The sequence below is a fragment of the Grampus griseus genome (assembly GCF_964374135.1).
Source record: "Grampus griseus genome assembly, chromosome: 1".
In the NCBI taxonomy this organism is placed as follows: Eukaryota; Metazoa; Chordata; class Mammalia; order Artiodactyla; family Delphinidae; genus Grampus; species Grampus griseus.
In genome coordinates this window covers 153,318,130-153,335,917 of record NC_139017.1, presented here as the reverse complement: position 1 = coordinate 153,335,917, position 17,788 = coordinate 153,318,130, and the positions used below count along the sequence as shown (strand labels likewise).

General features: G+C 56.2%; 1 protein-coding gene across 1 annotated transcript; it reads left to right on the top strand.

The window, feature by feature from the left end:
* Positions 1–7,982: 7,982 nt before the first annotated feature.
* Positions 7,983–17,432, top strand: ZC3H12A (zinc finger CCCH-type containing 12A). The gene is made up of 6 exons (XM_082661249.1): positions 7,983–8,020; positions 8,876–9,351; positions 13,692–13,831; positions 14,798–15,032; positions 15,529–15,635; positions 15,829–17,432. Exons 2-6 carry the CDS (start codon positions 8,957–8,959, stop codon positions 16,701–16,703), a joined length of 1,752 nt encoding a protein of 583 aa, XP_082517375.1. The 5' UTR covers positions 7,983–8,020; positions 8,876–8,956; the 3' UTR covers positions 16,704–17,432.
* Positions 17,433–17,788: the final 356 nt, after the last annotated feature.

The window sequence follows — 17,788 nt, the reverse complement described above, 5'->3', positions numbered from 1 at the left end:
CCCACCTGATCTCAGACTTCCAGCCTCCAGAACCGTGACATAATAAATTTCTGTTGCTCAACCATTCAGTTTGTAGTATGTTGTTACAGCAGCACTAGCAAACTAAGACACTCTTTGACCCAGCAAGATGAAGTCATCCTACTATGTATTTGTGCAGTTGCAAAGTGGTAAGCCGATGGGGGTCTACTTGCAGTGTTGTTTGTAATAGCTAAAGGTCAGAAACAACCTAAATGTCTTGTCAGTCACAAACTGCCTAAATAATGGAATTATCTCAAAGGTCTATTAGGAAGTGAGAAAAGCAAGGTGTAGCTGGTTGTAGAGAGTGCCTCGTTTGTATAAAAATAAAGAGAAACAAACCAGAATGTATGTAAGCAAATATTTGCTTATAGCTGCATAGATTCTATCTGGAAAGATACACAAGAAGTTGCTAACTTCAGTTGTTCCTGGAGAACAGAAACACTTTAAGGACCATGGAAAGGAGATTTTGGTTCTACTCAAAATACACCTGTACCTTTTGAACCTTTTACATTGTTTATGTAACACCTGTTAAAAAAAAAAAATCTGTGTATAACATCAAGATGCCTCTAGTACTTCAAACACCAACTGGAGAAAGAAAATATAGCCATTATAGCTTTTCATCTTTTGGAAATAACAGCTATTCATACCTGAAATGGGTTATTTGAGGAGATACCTTCTCTCTTACCTCTTCATTTAGAAACAAAGCACAAAATGTGTTTTGAAAATAACCAAATAAATCACAAAAATGAAGCACAAGATGCCAAAATTCTAAACTCCCATGTATTGAAAGCAAATCTATTTTTTAATCATAGCATGTAGTTAAATTTCAATCTATAATGACAATTTCAGCATACGTTCAGTCTCCCAATCAAGCCTAACAAGATATTTTCAATTCATTTGTCTATAAATCTTAATTTTCCTCATGAAATTAATTTAAATTCTGTTAAACAGTTGGCATCACTTATTAAATAGGAAACGGTGAAAAGTAGCCTTTAAAATAGCAAATCTTACAAAATCTACACTTTCTAATACAACCTTTGGAATCAGACTGATCTAAAATAAAATAAATTTTCTCAAAATATCTTCTTACCTTGCAAAAAAAAGAAATTATCTTATTTATTCGAAAAAGGGTTTGTGAGGTCATTGATCGCTGTGAAAACAATTGGAGTGTTCAAACATGTTGAGAAATACAAGCTGGGCTCATCCTGTATGTTTGTGCAAGCTGGGAACTCTACAACTCCAGGGGGCGCCATTGAGATCATAATCCAAATTGTGCAGTGCACTGCCTGTGCAACCGGGCATATCAATCCCGTGCCTACTGAAAATGTTGGGGGTCGTGGAAGGCTTCTGGGGAGGAGAGGGTAGGTGCCAGAGGTGGGGTCACATAGATTGGGAGGCCAGAATCTCATGCATATAGCCTCCCATCTCTCCAGGTTGACCTCCCTTGGGGGGGCACTGGCAACAGAAATATCCTGAGTTTTCTCTGAGCCTTACAGCCTTGGTTTTCCTAAGGTTGGTGGCGGGAGGACCATCTGCCAGGGCCTACAATCATCTCCTTGGCCCAAGTCCTCTTTAATCACTTAGCAGCTGAGAAGCAAGGCCAGAAGAAGGGACCCCACCATACCCTTCATTTTATTCCTACCCGAAAGGAGGCAGAGGTGGCTAGCACAAGAGGAGAGGTGGAGGCAGCTGAACCTGAAATGACGTTCAGGACATTTGGCCTCCGGGACCAGCTCTACCACTGCCTTTCGGTGTGATCTTGGCAAACCTGTAAGCCTTTCTGGGCTTCTGCCTCGCTGTTTGCAAAATGAAGAGGATTATTGCCATTCTTTCTCTGTCTCTTGGAAAAACACACAAAAGAAGACAGAAAAACACAAAGCTGTGATTTCACAGGGAATGCATAGAAATTCAAGCATTCCTATTATTATCATTAAACATCAAGAATTTGTCAGGAGGCTCTGAGCAGCTATAAAACCTCAAGCAAATCTCATGACCTCCCCGGGCCTTCGTTTTACCATGTGCCAAATGGCAAAGCTTGAATTAGATCAGCAGTTTGCTGACCTTTTCACCACTAAGAGTCTATTTTATTATTTCCAAACCACCCCACAGACCTCACATTTTGTAAGATTTTATCCCCTAAGCTGTATTTAGGTAATTATTGTATAATTAAGAAATATTAAGTAATTATTGTTATCATTATAAAGGATATTTTTGGTTGTGAGTGACAGAATTTATGGGCTTACATAGGCAGAGTCTAGAACTAGGAATAGCTTCAGGCAAGGCTCGATCCAGCAGCTGTTACCGAGGACCAATGTCCTTCTAGTCTCTTGGCTCTGCCTCCTCTGAAGTGTCACAAGGTGGCTTCCAGAAACTCTTGGGACTCCTTGCTTTTCTCCCTTGTGATTGGCAAGAAACAGAGATATTGCTGCCCGGTCAACATAAAGAAAAGACACAGAGTTGAGACTCATTACCTTTTCCTGACCAATTACCAAACCTGAAGGATAAGATGTATTGATTAGCTTAAGCCAGTTAGCCCCCACTGCTGTAATGGGGTCATTTCTGACCAGATCACATGGCTGGGAGATTCCCAGCACTATTAGGAAGGGGGAATTGGACGAAGGGTGCTGGGGAGACACCAGCAAGTTTCCTGTGGTGTGTTTATCAACCAGTGATATCTCTGATGGATATCTGATATCCATCAGAACTTCTGGCCAGCATGTGAGCTGCACATTAGTGACCTCCAGGATCTTGTGAACTGGTCTCAACGACAACCTCATCTGTGGATGGCCACACTGACCACGTGAGTCGACGTCAGCCCAGCTGTGGTTAGACTTGGCCCAGATGCAAGGTCACCCATGAAGCTTCTAGTTCTCTACTCCCACCCAGCCTTTCAGACATGGCTCAGCTGGAGGCCCAGGTGAACCTCAGACTCCGCAGTTCCCAGGCCTACGCCTGCCCTTTTCAGATACAAGAGGACACTGTGAGCTGGATTTGGCAAAGAGGAAGCAACAGACATGTCCACAGCAAAACATACCTGGAACCCCGGCTGTCTCGTTCACTGACTCACCACAAATTTACCAACATCTGTGCCGGGTCATGTCCCAGCGACCCGTCTTCAAGGAGTCACAGTGAGGTGGGGAGGCAGTGGTACCCCAGACCATTACAGTTCAGTGTGGAAACACAGTGAGGCGGGCAGCAGCGGGACAGTGGCAGGCCCCTCCCCATCTCGGGCCAGAGGGCATGAATGTCCACCCCAGCACGACCAGCAGCAGGACCACTTCAGCCCAGCCTGCACTCTCCTGGCCCGAGGGAAGCTATCTCTGGTAGCTTCAAGGATCTCACCAAACTTGTGCACCCCCAGTACAGACTGGGAAGTGTTCAACCCCAGGACTGGGGACCCAAGGTTCTGCACACCATCAGGGCCTTGCAGGATTCTCTCTGGCCCCTTCAGTGCAGTGGCTTTGGGGCTGGGGAGGAGTGGGAGTGGGGGTAGGGGGACAAAAGCCAACTCACCCTTTTGCCTGTCTTCAGACCCCGCCTCTTCCTAAATCTTCAAAACCAGGTGGGATTCACTGGTTAAGCAAGCACACAGTGAGGCCAAAGGGGTCCCCTGCCACTGCTCTCTCTAACAGACACCGGAGATTCTACTGCTCCTTTGAGTAAGGCGTTGCCCTTATCAGGTCCTCAAGTAAGTCACCAGTATTTCTGAGCACCTGTGTGGGTCTGATCTCCCTGTCTCTGGCAAATGGGACCAGGGATGCCTGGGATGGAGAAAGCCTGGCTAGTCCCGTTCTCAGCTTTTCCAGTATTAACTTGCCATGTGGCCAGAGGCAAGTCCCTTTCCTGCTCTGCCTCTCCATCTATAAAATAAAGGTTCTGGTGGGCTTCCCTGGTGGCGCAGTGGTTGAGAGTCTGCCTGCCGATGCAGGGGACACGGGTTCGTGCCCCGGTCCGGAAAGATCCCAAGTCCCGCAGAGCGGCTGGGCCCGTGAGCCATGGCTGCTAAGCCTGCGCGTCCAGAGCCTGTGCTCCACAACGGGAGAGGCCACAACAGTGAGAGGCCTGCGTACCGCAAAAAAAAAAAAAAAATCTTTTTTTTAAATAAAGGTTCTGGGATAATCCGTCTCTGTGGGGCTTTCCAGCTCTAACAGTCCAGAATGTGAACATTCAAGGGTCAGCAAAGAACAGGGAGCAGGGGTGGCTGAACTGGGGTAAGAGGGGGGGCCATCTGGCCAGGACCTCACAGACCAAAAGGATATATACAGCTATAGATAGAGATACATAGATATATAGGATATATAGATATATACCAATAGAAATGAACAAAGCCATCTGACCTTACACAAGGCCCATGAAATTATATACATATTTTTTCAATAAACTTTTTAATTTTGGAATTAATTTTCAATTTACAAAAGAGTTGTAAAGATAGTACAGAGAGTTCCCGCATACCCCTCACCTAGTTTCAGTTTCCCCTAATGTGATCATCTCATACCACTGTGGTACGTTTGTCAAAGCAAAAAAAAAAAAAACCGGTAAATCTCTATGAACTAAAATCCAGACCTTATTTGGATTTTACCAGCTTTTCCATTAATGATCTCTCTGTTCCAGGATCCAACCAGCAACTATACTGCATCCACCCGGCGTGTCTCTTCGTGTCCTCTGGTCTGCTTCTGTCTTTCCGTGCTTTTCGTGACCCTTTCAGTTTTGAGGAGTCCTGATCAAGTATTTTGTAGAATGTCCTTCCATGGGAGTTTGTCTGAGGCTTTTCTCTGGGGTTACGGGTTTGGGGAAGAATACCACAGGGATGAGGTGCCTTCCTCATCACATAGTGTTGGGGGCACATGATGCCACTTGACTTGTCATGGGGTGGTGGTAACCTTGATCACTCGGTCAAGGTGGTGTCTGCCAGGTGTCTCCACCATACACTTCCTATTGTTCTCTTTCCCTACTCTGTTATTTAGAAGCAAGTCACTAAGCCCGGGGCACATTCAAAGGAAGAGGAGAGGATAATTAGCCTGGAGAAGGGAGAACCTACATGTGTTATTTGTAAGATTTGTCTCTACCCCGGCCCCACCCAGCTAGTTATTTATTCAACAATTTATTTCTACCAGTACCAACTCAGGGATATGGATTTTATACTTTGGGCTACTATCTAATACTCCATTATCCATTTTATTGCTCTAATTGTTGCCGCTTTGGCCACTGGGAGCTTTTGGCTCCCGAGTCGCTTTGACACACTCCTACTCTTTTGAGTTTGGGGCACTTCCTAACTCTGGCACCACGAGACACTCCAAGCTCACATTTTTCCCTGTCCCAGCCCTAGAATCAGCCGTTTCTCCGAGGAAGTAATATATTTTTAAAACAAACCCTCCAATTATCTTGTCAATAGTCCAAATGTACTGCACTGCATTTGAATACATGATGAAACAGTTCATTTGTTCAACTGAATTTTAAAACATACTTCAATTTTTATAGCTCCTAGTGTGACAAGTCTTTTTTTTTTTTTTGGCCATGCCATGTGACATGTGAGACCTTAGTTCCCTGACCAGGGATTGAAACCACGCCCCCTGCAGTGGAAGCACAGAGTCTTAACCTCTAGACTGCCAGGGAAGTCCGACAAGTCTTTTTAAAATATATTAGGAGCCTCAAAACATGGGGGGGATCTGGCCCTTTCTCCATTTCCAGGAGGGCTTGTGGAACTGAACCTCTGCGGCCACACTGCTAAGGCTTGGGGGCAGCCTGCCCACGCTTCCTACAGTGGTGACCTAGCTCCTGTGTCCTTCCCAGTTTGAGCTGCCTGGTGGAGCTACCGAAATCCTAGGTAATTCCTGGGACCTTTCTCTCTCCAGTCTCTCCTCGCCGCCCCCCCCCCCGCCCCGCCCAGGGGGCAACCAGTCCCAGAGCTCTGCAGACCCCACTCAGGCTAGCCAGGTGCAAGCAGGTGGCAGGAGAGCAGGAAGGCTCCAGGAAGGAAGTTGGCAAGCCCAGCCACTGACACGGGCGTTCAAGGGAAGCGGGGGGGAGGTGGGGGTGGAGCGGGTGGGCTGAGCACATTAGATCCAGAGGGCTCCTGCAGATTCGGGCCAAAGTTTGCAAAATCCAGCTAGAAGTGGAGCAGGGTTTCCCCGGAGCAGTCCTGGGTTCTGCAGAAAAGAGTCAGCTTCTCGGGAAAGAGCCGCCTTCATGAGCCGGAAGAGAGCGAGACTGCGGCTCACTCTGGGAGGACACGGAGCTGCATGACTCATTGCCCAGTCCTGCTGGCTCCCTCTGGCACAGTGCTGGGCAGCACAGGGCCTGGGAGTACGGGCGGAGTCCCAGCCCGTCCTGGCCCAGGAGGCGGTCCAGGCTGGCAATCACAATCCGGCACATAGGGACATAGACAGGGGGCTGTGGGAGCACCGAGGAGGAAGCAACTCAGCACCAAAGGAGTCTGGGCAGGCCTCACAGAGGAGGTGACAACATCAAAAAGAGGAATAGGGGGCTTCCCTGGTGGCGCAGTGGTTGAGAGTCCGCCTGCCGATGCAGGGGACACGGGTTCGTGCCCCAGTCCGGGAAGATCCCACATGCTGCGGAGCGGCTGGGCCCGTGAGCCATGGCCGCTGAGCCTGCGCCCGGAGCCTGTGCTCCGCAACGGGAGAGGCCACAAGTGAGAGGCCCGCGTACCGCAAAAAAAAAAAAAAAAAAAAGAGGAATAGAATTGGCCAGGCAGCAGTAGGGAGGGAAGAAGGGGAGGGCACTCCCGGGGCTGAGATAGGAGATGCAAAGGCATGGAAGTGTCTGCAAGGCGCTGACACAGTGCCTGCTGCCCAGCGAGTACTCCATAAATGCGAGGTATTATCACTGTGGTTGACTTATCATCATTATGTTTATTAACCTGGACTCATTACTTAATATTTTTACTACCGTAAAGGTAGTTAATACAATGAATGAATGTCTAAATATACTGCACTTTTCACTGAATTTTTCCCAACTATAAAAGGGTCTGTTCTGAAGATTATGTCTACAGTACACACAGCACTGGGCAGGAGTAGTGGTGAGCACGTGTGCTGGCACACGGAAGGAGCCTCGTTTTCCCCCTCTCCTGGAGGCCAGCCCCTGGGGGTCCTGTGCCTGGAAGACGCAGAAGAAGAGGTATTTGGGGGTCTTTAAAGATGACCAGACAACAAAGCAGGGGCTTGGCTAGGTGGGATCATTGGTGGTTTCAAAAGTGACAAAGGTGGCACCTGGGGCCCTGGAATGGGAGCTCCTGGTCCTGGTTGCAAGTCTTTCCAGCTGGGACAAGGCAGGTTGTACCTGCCCTTCTATCCTGTCAAGGTCCTTATTTCAGAAAAAATTGTACCTGTCCCTGGATGGGGCCCCAGCTCTGTGTACCTGCTCCAATCACGGTGTACCTGTTGAGTATTCCTGTCTCAATGCGAAAAGTGCCTGCCTGGGTGTACTGTCTTGATAACTATGGCTCTGCCTCCAACCGTGTGTGTGGACCAACGCCTGTGTCCCGTACTGTACCTTCCGCGTACTTAGTTAGGTCTGAAAGTACGCGGCTGTACCTGTGCCTGTATCGCCGTACACTAGGTCTGCCCGAGCCTAACTCGGTGCGCATACTTGGTTCAGCCTGGGCTTACCTTACGCCTGCGGGCCGTGCACTCCTGCCCTGCTGATCTCCTCGCCGCGGGAGGCTAGAGGCTCACGGAAGAGGCAGCTCCCCGCGGCTCCAGCCCAGATTCCTGGCCAGGCCTGGCGCTCTCGGGCCGCGGGGGCGGGGCCTGAGGCCTGGGCTGTGTGGGGAGGGATGGGGCGGGGAGGGGGCGGGGAGGGGGAGGAGCAGGAAGGGGCGATGGCCGCTCCGCCCCCTGCCGCCCGGGCCGGCTCTCCCCCGCCCGCCCGGCTTCCGCGTCATGGTCCCGAGTGCCGCCCACCCGCCCCATAAAAGCGCCGCCGGCCTTGCCCCCGGGACTCGGCCCCATGGAGATGCCGCCGGCCGCGGCTGGCGCACGGCGGGGTGAGGCGCGCGCGACGGGGATGGGGCGCGAGTGCGGGCTTAGGGGGAGGGCGGAGGAGCGGATGGGAAGGGCTTTGGCTGGGACTGACCTGAGCGGGAGGGACGTGGGGCCGGTCGGCTCCGGCCTCCCCTACCCCCAGGATCCTCCCAACTTAGTCCAAGTCGGAGGATCTTGGGGGTAGGGAGACCGAGGTCCGGAGGAGGAAGACAGCGCTCGCGAGGCTCTGGGCCGGGACACCCTAAGCGTCACCGAGCCCGGAGGCCAACCAGAGTTTCCCAGCAACTTTTCTCTCTGGTGGGTCACCCCGGAAACTTCCCCTCCCCCGATCCGGGAGTCCGGCCACGGGCCCCGCGCCTCCTGGCCTGGGCTCCGAGCACTGGGCAGGCGGGCGGGAGGAGGCGATGGCTTCAAGGGGGAAGCCCCCCCACAACGCAGTTCCAACCCAGTGGGTTTCCATCTGAGAGCCCCGCCCCGCAGCTGTCGGGGCGCGTCGAGGTCCTCGGAGGCCTCCCAAGACTTCTGGGTCCCCTGGGTTGGCGGGGGGCTGGGGTTGGGGTGGGAGGAGGGGTCAGACTGCCTAAGTTCAAGTCCTTGCTCCATCAGCTAACAGCTGGATGACCTAGAGCAAGTTCGTAACGTCTGTGGCTCAGTTTCCTCCTTTGTATTATGGGAATGATGCTCCCTAGCTGGGAAGGCTTTTGAGAGGATAACAGAGGCAACACGGAAGATGGCTTTGCATTTTGCATACTGCCACCAGTCCGTGTGGTCTCATCCTGTTGGATGGGGCGGGGTCAGGAGAGGGGTGAGAGAGAGAGAGCCATTCCGCATCCCTAACCCTCATGGTTGTCATACAGGAGCTGTGACAAGTGCCTTCCACCAGTCTGAGCTGTGAGTGGCCGGTGGAGAGAGAGGCCCACCCAGGAAGCCACCCCACCATGAGTCTGTGGGAGCTTGAAGACGGCCACAGCTGCCGAGGGACCCCCAGGCCGGCCCAGGAGTCCACGGCTGAGGAGGCAAGGACTGCAGAGCTGCAGATGAAGGTTGACTTCTTCCGGAAGCTGGGCTACTCATCTGCTGAGATCCACAGTGTCCTGCAGAAGCTGGGGGTCCAGGCAGACACCAACACTGTGCTGGGCGAGCTGGTGAAACATGGGTCAGCGGCCGAGCGGGAGCGCCAGGCATCGCCGGACCCTTGCCCTCAGCTGCCTCTGGTCCCCCGGGGCGGGGGCAACCCCAAGGCCCCCATCCTGGAGCCCTCTCCCCCCGAGGAGGACAAGGAGGGCAGTGACCTGAGGCCTGTGGTCATCGATGGGAGCAACGTGGCCATGAGGTACTTGTCACTTCTGTGGCCAAGACTGTGGCCGTGTGTCTCTGCACCCCTGGTAGAGAGGATTTCAGAAAGGAGTGTGACCTCTTCTCCAGATTGGTCTAGAGGAAGGGAAAGCCCTTTGTGGAGGCCCTACTGTGTGCCAGGAGGCTCCCTTAATCCTCATGGCTTCTTGGAAGTGGGTTTTAGGGATGTTTGAGGGAGCTCAAAGTGTTGCTCAGGGTCACACGACTGGTAAGTGCCGGAGCAAAGATTCGAACTCAGGTCCTTCTGTCTCCAGAGCTACCTTATGCTCTTCAAGAGGGACCAGACTGTGGGCTCCAGCTTACTACATAGGAGCCTTCTTTCCTCCTCCATGAGATGGGGATAACCCACCCCCTCAAGTGGTGGCTGTGGGGAGTGAATGCACAGAACCTGGAGAGAAGTAAGGGCTCATTAATCAGTAGCAGTTGTTGTTATTGTTACTATTATTCAGAGTCTGGGACTGCTGAGGCCTTGTCCCAGACCTGGGCTCCCATGGAAGCGAGCCCAGCTACTGAGGCCTTTGCAGCTGTGACCAAGAGTAACCTTGAGGATCTGGCTCTACGTCAGGGGTGTGGGTGGGTAGCTTGATCCTTTGGCTCCAGGGGAGCAGTGACTTGGGTCACTTCTGCTGGAGCCACCTGTGCTGGCCTGGGCTCTGAGGGCTCCCCAGGGGCCAGAGCCAGGACTCAGCCCCATAACCATCCCACCTCTCCCCTACGCAGGCTCGGGGGGGGTTGGGGGGGAGAGGGGAGGCGTGGCGGGAGGGCTGCCGCGGACCCCAGGGAGCCCAGACTTCCCTTCCATCCAGGCCCTGCCCTCTGGCCCTGCTTTCTCCCAGTCCTTTCAAGGCAGGCTGGTGAGTCAGGGTTGGGTGGATGGTTCACAAGGAAAGGTTCCTGTGGATGTGGATGGGGAGATCCCATACACAGGTGTGGAGTGGGAAGGGCTCCTCCCCTGGCTTCCCTGAGGTCTCTCAGGTGGGCTGCCTAAGGCCTCTAGGCCTTTGCCCCCTCTGCCCCTCCCACACCTGGCCCACCTGGCCCAGCTCAGCTGTCTGACTGGTCCTGGCCCAGCTCAGCAGGTGTGCAGGTGGCCCTCTTCCAGCCACTTTTGGGTCAGTCAGTCTTCCCATCTCTGAAATGGACGGAGCCTAGGTGGAAATTGAGGAAAGCTGGCATCCACAGGCCAGCGGCCGCTGGTCCCGGTGTGTGCTTTGAGAGTTAGGGGATCCCTTTCAGCAGTGTTTGGCTGGGATCAGTCAGTGGCTCCCTCCTCCAGGGGCTGGGCCAGGAGCGCCGAGCCCCGGGGGCAGCCATGTGCTGTGTGTGTTTGTGTCCCGGCAGAAGGAGGAGGGGCCTGGGCGGGAGGAGGGGCAGGTGATGCAGTGGGTGGCCAGAGGCCGAGCCGCAGGGGCTTTCTGAGCTGGGGCAGTAGCAGGAGGGGAATTCCAGCCTCAAACTTCCTGTCTCAGCTGCTGCAGGGTTCCTGCCCTCCTGCCCCCTCCCGCCCAGGGCTGGCGGGCCAGCCCCTGCCATATGCAAATCGTGGGGAAATTCACCTCTGTTTCCTTCTAAGGGAATTTTTCTCCACTAGCTGGGCCCGGCCCAGGCAGATCTTTTCACCTGGGTAGCCTGCCTTTTGGCCCTGCCCTGTGCCCTAGGGCGGGAGCTGCTGAGCTGGAGTCTCCTACGGAATCGCACATCTTACCGGAGTCTCGTTAGACAGGCTGAGGGGCCCTGACCTTCTGGGCCGACAGGACTGTGGTGTGGGATGGGAGGATGTCTGGTTTTCCCGTGCCAGCACAGCTTCCTCCAGAGCAGCGAAGGGGGTCTAAAGTTAGCTGTAGAGAGGCACTCCTGGCTTGGGAGGGCAGGATCTGGGCTTGACTCAAGGGACTGGAACATGTGTTCTACTTCTCCCAAGACTAAGGCTCTGACCACCTGCTTAAGGGATATTCTGGGGGCTAGGGCGGCTGAGAGCAGACTTGTCCCCAGCCAGGGTTTCTGCTGCCCAGAAGCAGTACACTGTCCTGGAAGCCCCGGTGTCCCATGAAGTCCCAGGGCTTGCAGGTGCTGGCCTGGGATGGGGCATATGCAGGTACACACGTGTGTGTAGAAGGAGGCAGGTAAATGCATGTGCAGACTGCGTACCTGAGACGGGGATCCAAGGCAGAGATGACCCCATCCCCACATTTCTGGGGAGACAGAAGGCCTAGGGCAGGGGGAAGCACTGGGCATTGCGAAGACAGACCTGGGACCTGACCCATCCTGCCAGGTCAGGGAAGGCCTCTCAGAGGCAGTGACACCTCACCTGGGTCCTGACAGAGGAGAGGAGTTTGCCAGGTGCATGGTTTTCCCTGTTCCCAGCCTGCCCCACCCTCTGAACAGTTTGTTCACACTCAACTTCGGGAGCTTTTTTCTTTCCTAAATAAACCTCAGCTCTTCTGTTAGGGGCAATCCAGTACCCCCAGATGTGGGTTCAAGTTCTGCCTCTTACCAGTAGCCAGGGGACCTTCGACGAGTCTCAGAGCCTTGTAAGGATGAAGCAAGGAGGTGTGCCACGTACCTGGCCTCCAGCAGGTGCTTGGTACCCACCCATCCCCGCTCCGGGCCTGCTGTCAGGGTTGGCACTTGTCTCTGTACTGTCGTAGCATCAACACCCGTGGTGGCTATGAGCACAGCCTCTGGGTCTGCATTTCGGTTGGACCGCTGCTACTGTGTGATGCTGGCAACTGGTTGCCCTCTGTGGACCAGTTTCCACACCTGAATAAAAGGGCAAGTGGGACTTCCCTGGTGGTCCAGGGGTTAAGACTGTGCACCTCCAATGCAGGGGGCTCGGGTTCAATCCCTGGTCGGTCAACTAAGATCCCACATGACACGCAGCACAGCAAAAAAAAAAGTGGGGTGGGCCAGGGCCCTTTAATGATAGTACCCTCCTCAGAGACTTGCTGGTGATTCAGTATTGAGCATGGAGATCAGGGCCTGCCTCACAGCTCTCAGTAAATGTTAACTTTTATTATAAGCAGGCCGGCAGATGGCAGGGAGGCCCCACCTGGTGGGAATGAGCCCTGCCTTCCGGCTGGACTTTGCCTCACCTACAGTTTACGGAGACCTTCAGCCCTGGGAGCCCCCCGCCTCACTCCCAGACAGCCTCTGTGCCCGCCAGCTACCCTACCTCCCTTTCTACTTCTCTTGGGGCTCCAGCTATTACCGCCCCCAAGCCAGCCACAGGATGTGGTTGGCCATGGAGTTGCCTCTTTTGCATAACGCTTATTCTGTTTTATGTGCCAAATAATGAGAGTCTCAGTTGTTCGCTGAGGGGCAGGGACTGTCGGGGTGAGAGCCCCAGCTGACCCCTTCCAGGCCCCTAGCCTGGTCCTGGAGCCCTGCCATGACACCCAGTATTACCTGGGAGCCCCCTTCCATTCCCAGGAAGCCAGCTGGAACCTCCACTTTGTTGGACTGTCTTTGGCCTCAAGAAAACAGGAACGTTGTCACACTGACATGGGCCCTTCTTGAGGAGGCTGCAGACCACCCGGCCCATTTTTCAGACAGAGAGGCTGAGCCAGAGCAACCTCAGGGCTTGCGTCTGGGCCCAGCCGCATTTGGATGGGGTGAGGTCTGGTCCACGGCCCTGGGATGTCCCATTTCCCAGCTCTCCTGCTGGCAGAGTCCCCAGAGTCTTCCAGACCGTCTTTTTGCCTCGGGTCATGCCTTCTCCAAAAGGGCAAGAAGAGAACAGGGAGTCCAGGCGTTTTGGGGAATTGGCAGTCAGAGGAAAAGCAATTCCTTTCCCTTTCAGAACGGAAGGCCTCACAGCTGCCTCCTGCCCTGTGTCCCTCGCCCTCCTCAGTCCCAGCCCCTGCGGTTTGAGCAGGACTGAACTGTAATCCAACTTTAATCCGGAGCAATCTGGTTTCTCCTTCCCAGCACCCACCCCCAGCCCTGCCGAGCCGGCGAGGGAGGGGTGGTGACTCAGTCAGCCTGTGTGTATCTGTGTCCCCATGGTCCCAGTGCCTTTCCCCCACCCCCAGGTGTGTTGTAAGCGGCCTGACCCTTCCCCTTGTGGGAAGCGAGTGCTGCCAGATTCCTGGGCGTTTCCTCACTGTCAGGAGACGGAACCTCAGGGAAAGCCCCGGGTCTGGCCATCCCTGGCAGTGTGGGAACCAGCAGGGAATACAGGCCCTAGGCCCCCGGCCAGAAGGCAGGGGGCTGAGCCCAGCAGCTCCGCCGACCAGGGCAGGGGCTGGAGTGCAACCCACCTCCCTCCTGTGCGGATCTGGGAGCAGCAGGCCGACCCCGTCCTCTTCTCCTCCCCAGCCACGGGAACAAGGAGGTCTTCTCTTGTCGGGGTATCCTCCTGGCAGTGAACTGGTTTCTGGAGCGGGGCCACACAGACATCACAGTGTTTGTACCATCTTGGAGGAAGGAGCAGCCTCGGCCCGATGTGCCCATCACAGGTGAGTGGCACCTCTGAAGGGGCATGGTCTCTCTGCCCCAGGAGCCCCTGTTCTCAATAGAGACCCTTTGGGCGTGAGCAACAGCTTCTAGATCCCAAGCAGGGACCGGCATTCTTTTCCTGGCTTTTGCTGTCCTCAGCATCCCTGCTCTGAACAGCGGCCCTTGGAGATCACCTTGGGCAACCTCTGCCTCCGGGTCCTGGGCACCTCCCTCACCTAATGGTGGCGTGCTCTTGCCATGTCCCCAACGGCACAGGGGCGGCGTGGTGTGGCGGCTAAGCCCCTGGGCTCTGGAATCCTGGCTCAGTCCCTTCTGGCTCTGAGCCACTTGCCCCTCATCTGAGACGCGGGATGGGGTGAGGATCTGATACACTCGCAGGGTTGGTTGTGAGGATCACACGGGTTAATGCACGTAGGTGCTCAGAAGAGCACCTGGCACACACACAGCAAGCGCCAGCTGCCACCATTGCTCTTACATGAGCCCCAGCCTTCGGGAGGAGAGCCTGAGTTTATCTCCCTGGAAGTCTTGAGATGTGGGGGCAGGCTGGCTGGGGCCGCCCGTTCCAAGAGAAGCAGCCCCTTCTGGGTGGGTCCTTCTGTCCTGGTTGAGACACTCCTCTGACCCCAGCTCAAGCCGCGGCTCATTCCTAGATCCCTCGAGAACAGGCTGGGCGCGACCAGGCCTGGTGTCCAGGAGCGGGAAGGAGGCAGCCCAGCTCTACTGAGGAGCCTTCCCTGAGCAGGACCTGCCAGCCTGTTCTCCGGGGTCCTTGGTCTTTGGGCAGCAAACTAGGCGCCAGGCCCAGCGAGGGGCTGGGCCTCAGCAGTGGCCTCTGCAGAGCCTCTTCCTGTTCCCGCGACCCTGGAGTTGAGAGCCCTGTGTCCGGCAACCGGGGGTTCAGGGAACCCTGCGAGCTGGCTCTGGGTCCAGGCTGGGCCCTAACCTGCGCCCCTGCTGCCTCCCAGACCAGCATATCCTGCGGGACCTGGAGAAGAAGAAGATCCTGGTGTTCACGCCGTCGAGGCGTGTGGGCGGCAAGCGCGTGGTCTGCTATGACGACCGCTTCATCGTGAAGCTGGCCTTCGAGTCCGATGGCATCGTGGTCTCTAATGACACTTACCGGGACCTCCAGGGCGAGCGGCAGGAGTGGAAGCGCTTCATCGAGGAGCGGCTGCTCATGTACTCCTTCGTCAACGACAAGTACGTTCCCGACAACTCCGGGAGGTGCCTGTGGGAGGGGTGGAGCTGGGGCAACTCTGCTGCAGGGCCGTGGCCTCGGGCCCAGGCAGCAGGCCCCACGTAGGAAGGGTCAGGCTGGGGCCAGACTGGGGCTTTCTAATCTGGGGGATGGAGAAGGAGCATGTGGCACAGGGTGGCCAGTGCTTCCAAGAGAGCATCTCCACTCGCCAGCACCGAAGCTCTGACCAGAGGCCAGCGGATGCAGCCTTAGATTCAGATGTTCGGCCTCTGCGAGCTCCCAGCAGGAGAGTCGCCCTAAAGGCGCCCATGGCTGCGGCCTTCTGGCCTGGGACCTCCTCCACTCCCTTGGGACAGTACCCCCGAGAGCCCAGGGATGTCCTGCTGGGCAGACACCAGTTTTAGGAGCTGCCCTCCTCTCCGTGCTATCGAGGCTTCCTGTCCTGCCCCCTCGTCGGCACTGGGAAGTCCCCCTTCATGTCTCGCACCTCCTCCACAGGTTCATGCCCCCTGATGACCCCTTGGGCCGTCACGGGCCGAGCCTGGACAACTTCCTGCGTAAGAAGCCACTCATGGCCGAGCACAGGAAGCAGCCGTGTCCCTATGGTAAGACCCCCAGCTCCACCCTCCAGGGCCCTGCTCACGCCATCCCCTTCCTCTCTTGCCTGAGTCGGGCTGCGTCCCACGTTCTTTCTCTCGGGGACCCCCAACCCCATGTTTCCTGTGCTACCCACTTCCGTCTCCCACCCCCTGGTTCTAGAGCCCCCCCGGCTGAGAGCCCTCCTTAATTCTCTCCCAGGGAGGAAATGCACCTATGGGATCAAGTGCCGATTCTTCCACCCCGAGCGGCCAAGCCGGCCCCAGCGCTCTGTGGCTGACGAGCTCCGTGCCAACGCCCTCCTCTCGCCCCCCAGGCCGCCGAGCAAGGAGAAAAGTGGCCGGCGGCCTTCACCTTCCTCTCAGCCCGGCTCTCTGCCAACAGAGCACGAGCAGTGCAGCCCGGATGGGAAGAAGCTGGGGGCCCAGGCATCCCCGGGAACCCCCCGGGAAGGCCTGACACAGACCTTCAACCCAGCAGGCAGGAGCCTCCCACCTAGTGGGGGCAGTGGCAGCAGCTTTGGGCCCTCGGACTGGTTCCCGCAGACCCTGGACTCTCTCCCGTATACCTCCCAGGATTGCCTGGACTCGGGCATTGGCTCCCTGGAGAGCCAGATGTCAGAACTCTGGGGGATTCGAGGAGGCGGCCCTGCTGAGCCGGGCCCACCTCGGGGCCCTTATGCCGGCTACCGCCCCTATGGGGCCGAGCTCCCCACCACTCCGGCCTTCTCTGCCTTCGGCCGGGCCGTGGGTGCTGGCCACTTCAGCGTCCCTGCTGACTACGCACCCCCGCCAGCTGCCTTTCCACCTCGAGAGTACTGGTCTGAGCCGTACCAGCTGCCCCCAACCACCCCAGTCCTGCAGGAGCCCCGGGTGCCGGGCCCAGGGGCTGACAGGGGCCCCTGGGGCGGGGCGGGCAGCCTAGCCAAGGAGCGAGCCAGCGTGTACACCAAGCTGTGCGGCGTCTTCCCCCCGCACCTGGTGGAGGCTGTGATGGGGCGCTTCCCGCAGCTCCTGGACCCCCAGCAGCTGGCCGCCGAGATCCTCTCCTACAAGTCCCAGCACCACAGCGAGTAAGCCGGCCAGCCGCCCGGGCAGCACCTCCGGCCTCCGAGGGCTGCCGGGCTGGGCTTTGAGCCTTCGAGCAGCCCAGCCCCGGCCCCAGCCTGGAGGCTGCGCAGAGGGAGGATTCGAGTAGGGAAGAGAACCCACAAACCAAAGATACTGTAGGATTGGTTCTGGCACCTCTAGGCGTCCGCCAAGGGGTCAGGAGCGATCGCCCTGTTGATGCACATTGTGTCTGTAGTTCAAGGAGACGCTGCCGGTAACGGCTGTCAGTCCGTGGCTGAGGCCCAAACCCTCCTTCCTCTCAGAGGGCGGGGAGGGAGGCAGCGGGGAGCAGAGGCCTGGGCTGGGGGCCCTCTGCACGGCCCCCCACCTCCGCCCCGTCCCTGGGATGCCGGCCTTGGCCGGCTCGTTGGGCACCGTGTGCCCGCCCTCCGTGGGCCCTCCTGTAAGCCAATGAGGCCTCGTCCGTGCTCTAGCGGGCACGGGGCTTCATGTTAGTAAGCAAGATGCTTCTTAATAACCCACTTCCACTTCCGTCCCACTCTGTGCTCCTATCCCATCGCTCCTGCAGGGTCAAGGGCACTCTGCCCCACCCTCTCCTCCTCCCCCCTTCCTCTGTGTTCAGAGCCATCTCGCCCTTCCCCAAGGGGGGACATGTGTATGTGTGTGTACAGGTGTAAATGTTAAATATTTTAACTGGAAAGCCCTCGCCTCTCTTCACACATCAATAAAGTACAATCTGAGCCCCTCTAAGAGGTGATGGTCTTTGTTGCTTCCGGGTGGAGCCGGCTCCTGGGTGATGGAAGGTCACAGGTGGGCACCCCGGATCTTCCTCCACACCAGCTCCCTGACCCTTCTCTGGAAGGAGGGTTTTCTGAGTTCTACCGAGAGTGCTCTGTCCCTTGGGGTAGAGGAGTCCTTCCTGGGGCCTTGGGTCAGGCCTTGAGAGGAGGCGGCTGTGGACACACGGGCAGAGTGTCAGGAAGCAGAAGCGTGAAGCTTGGAGTCCTGAGGCTGCAGCGTGGGGAAGGGGTGCTGTTGCGGGAGAGTAGGGGGATGGATCAGGCTGGCCCCTCCGTCTGCCCCGTGAGCAG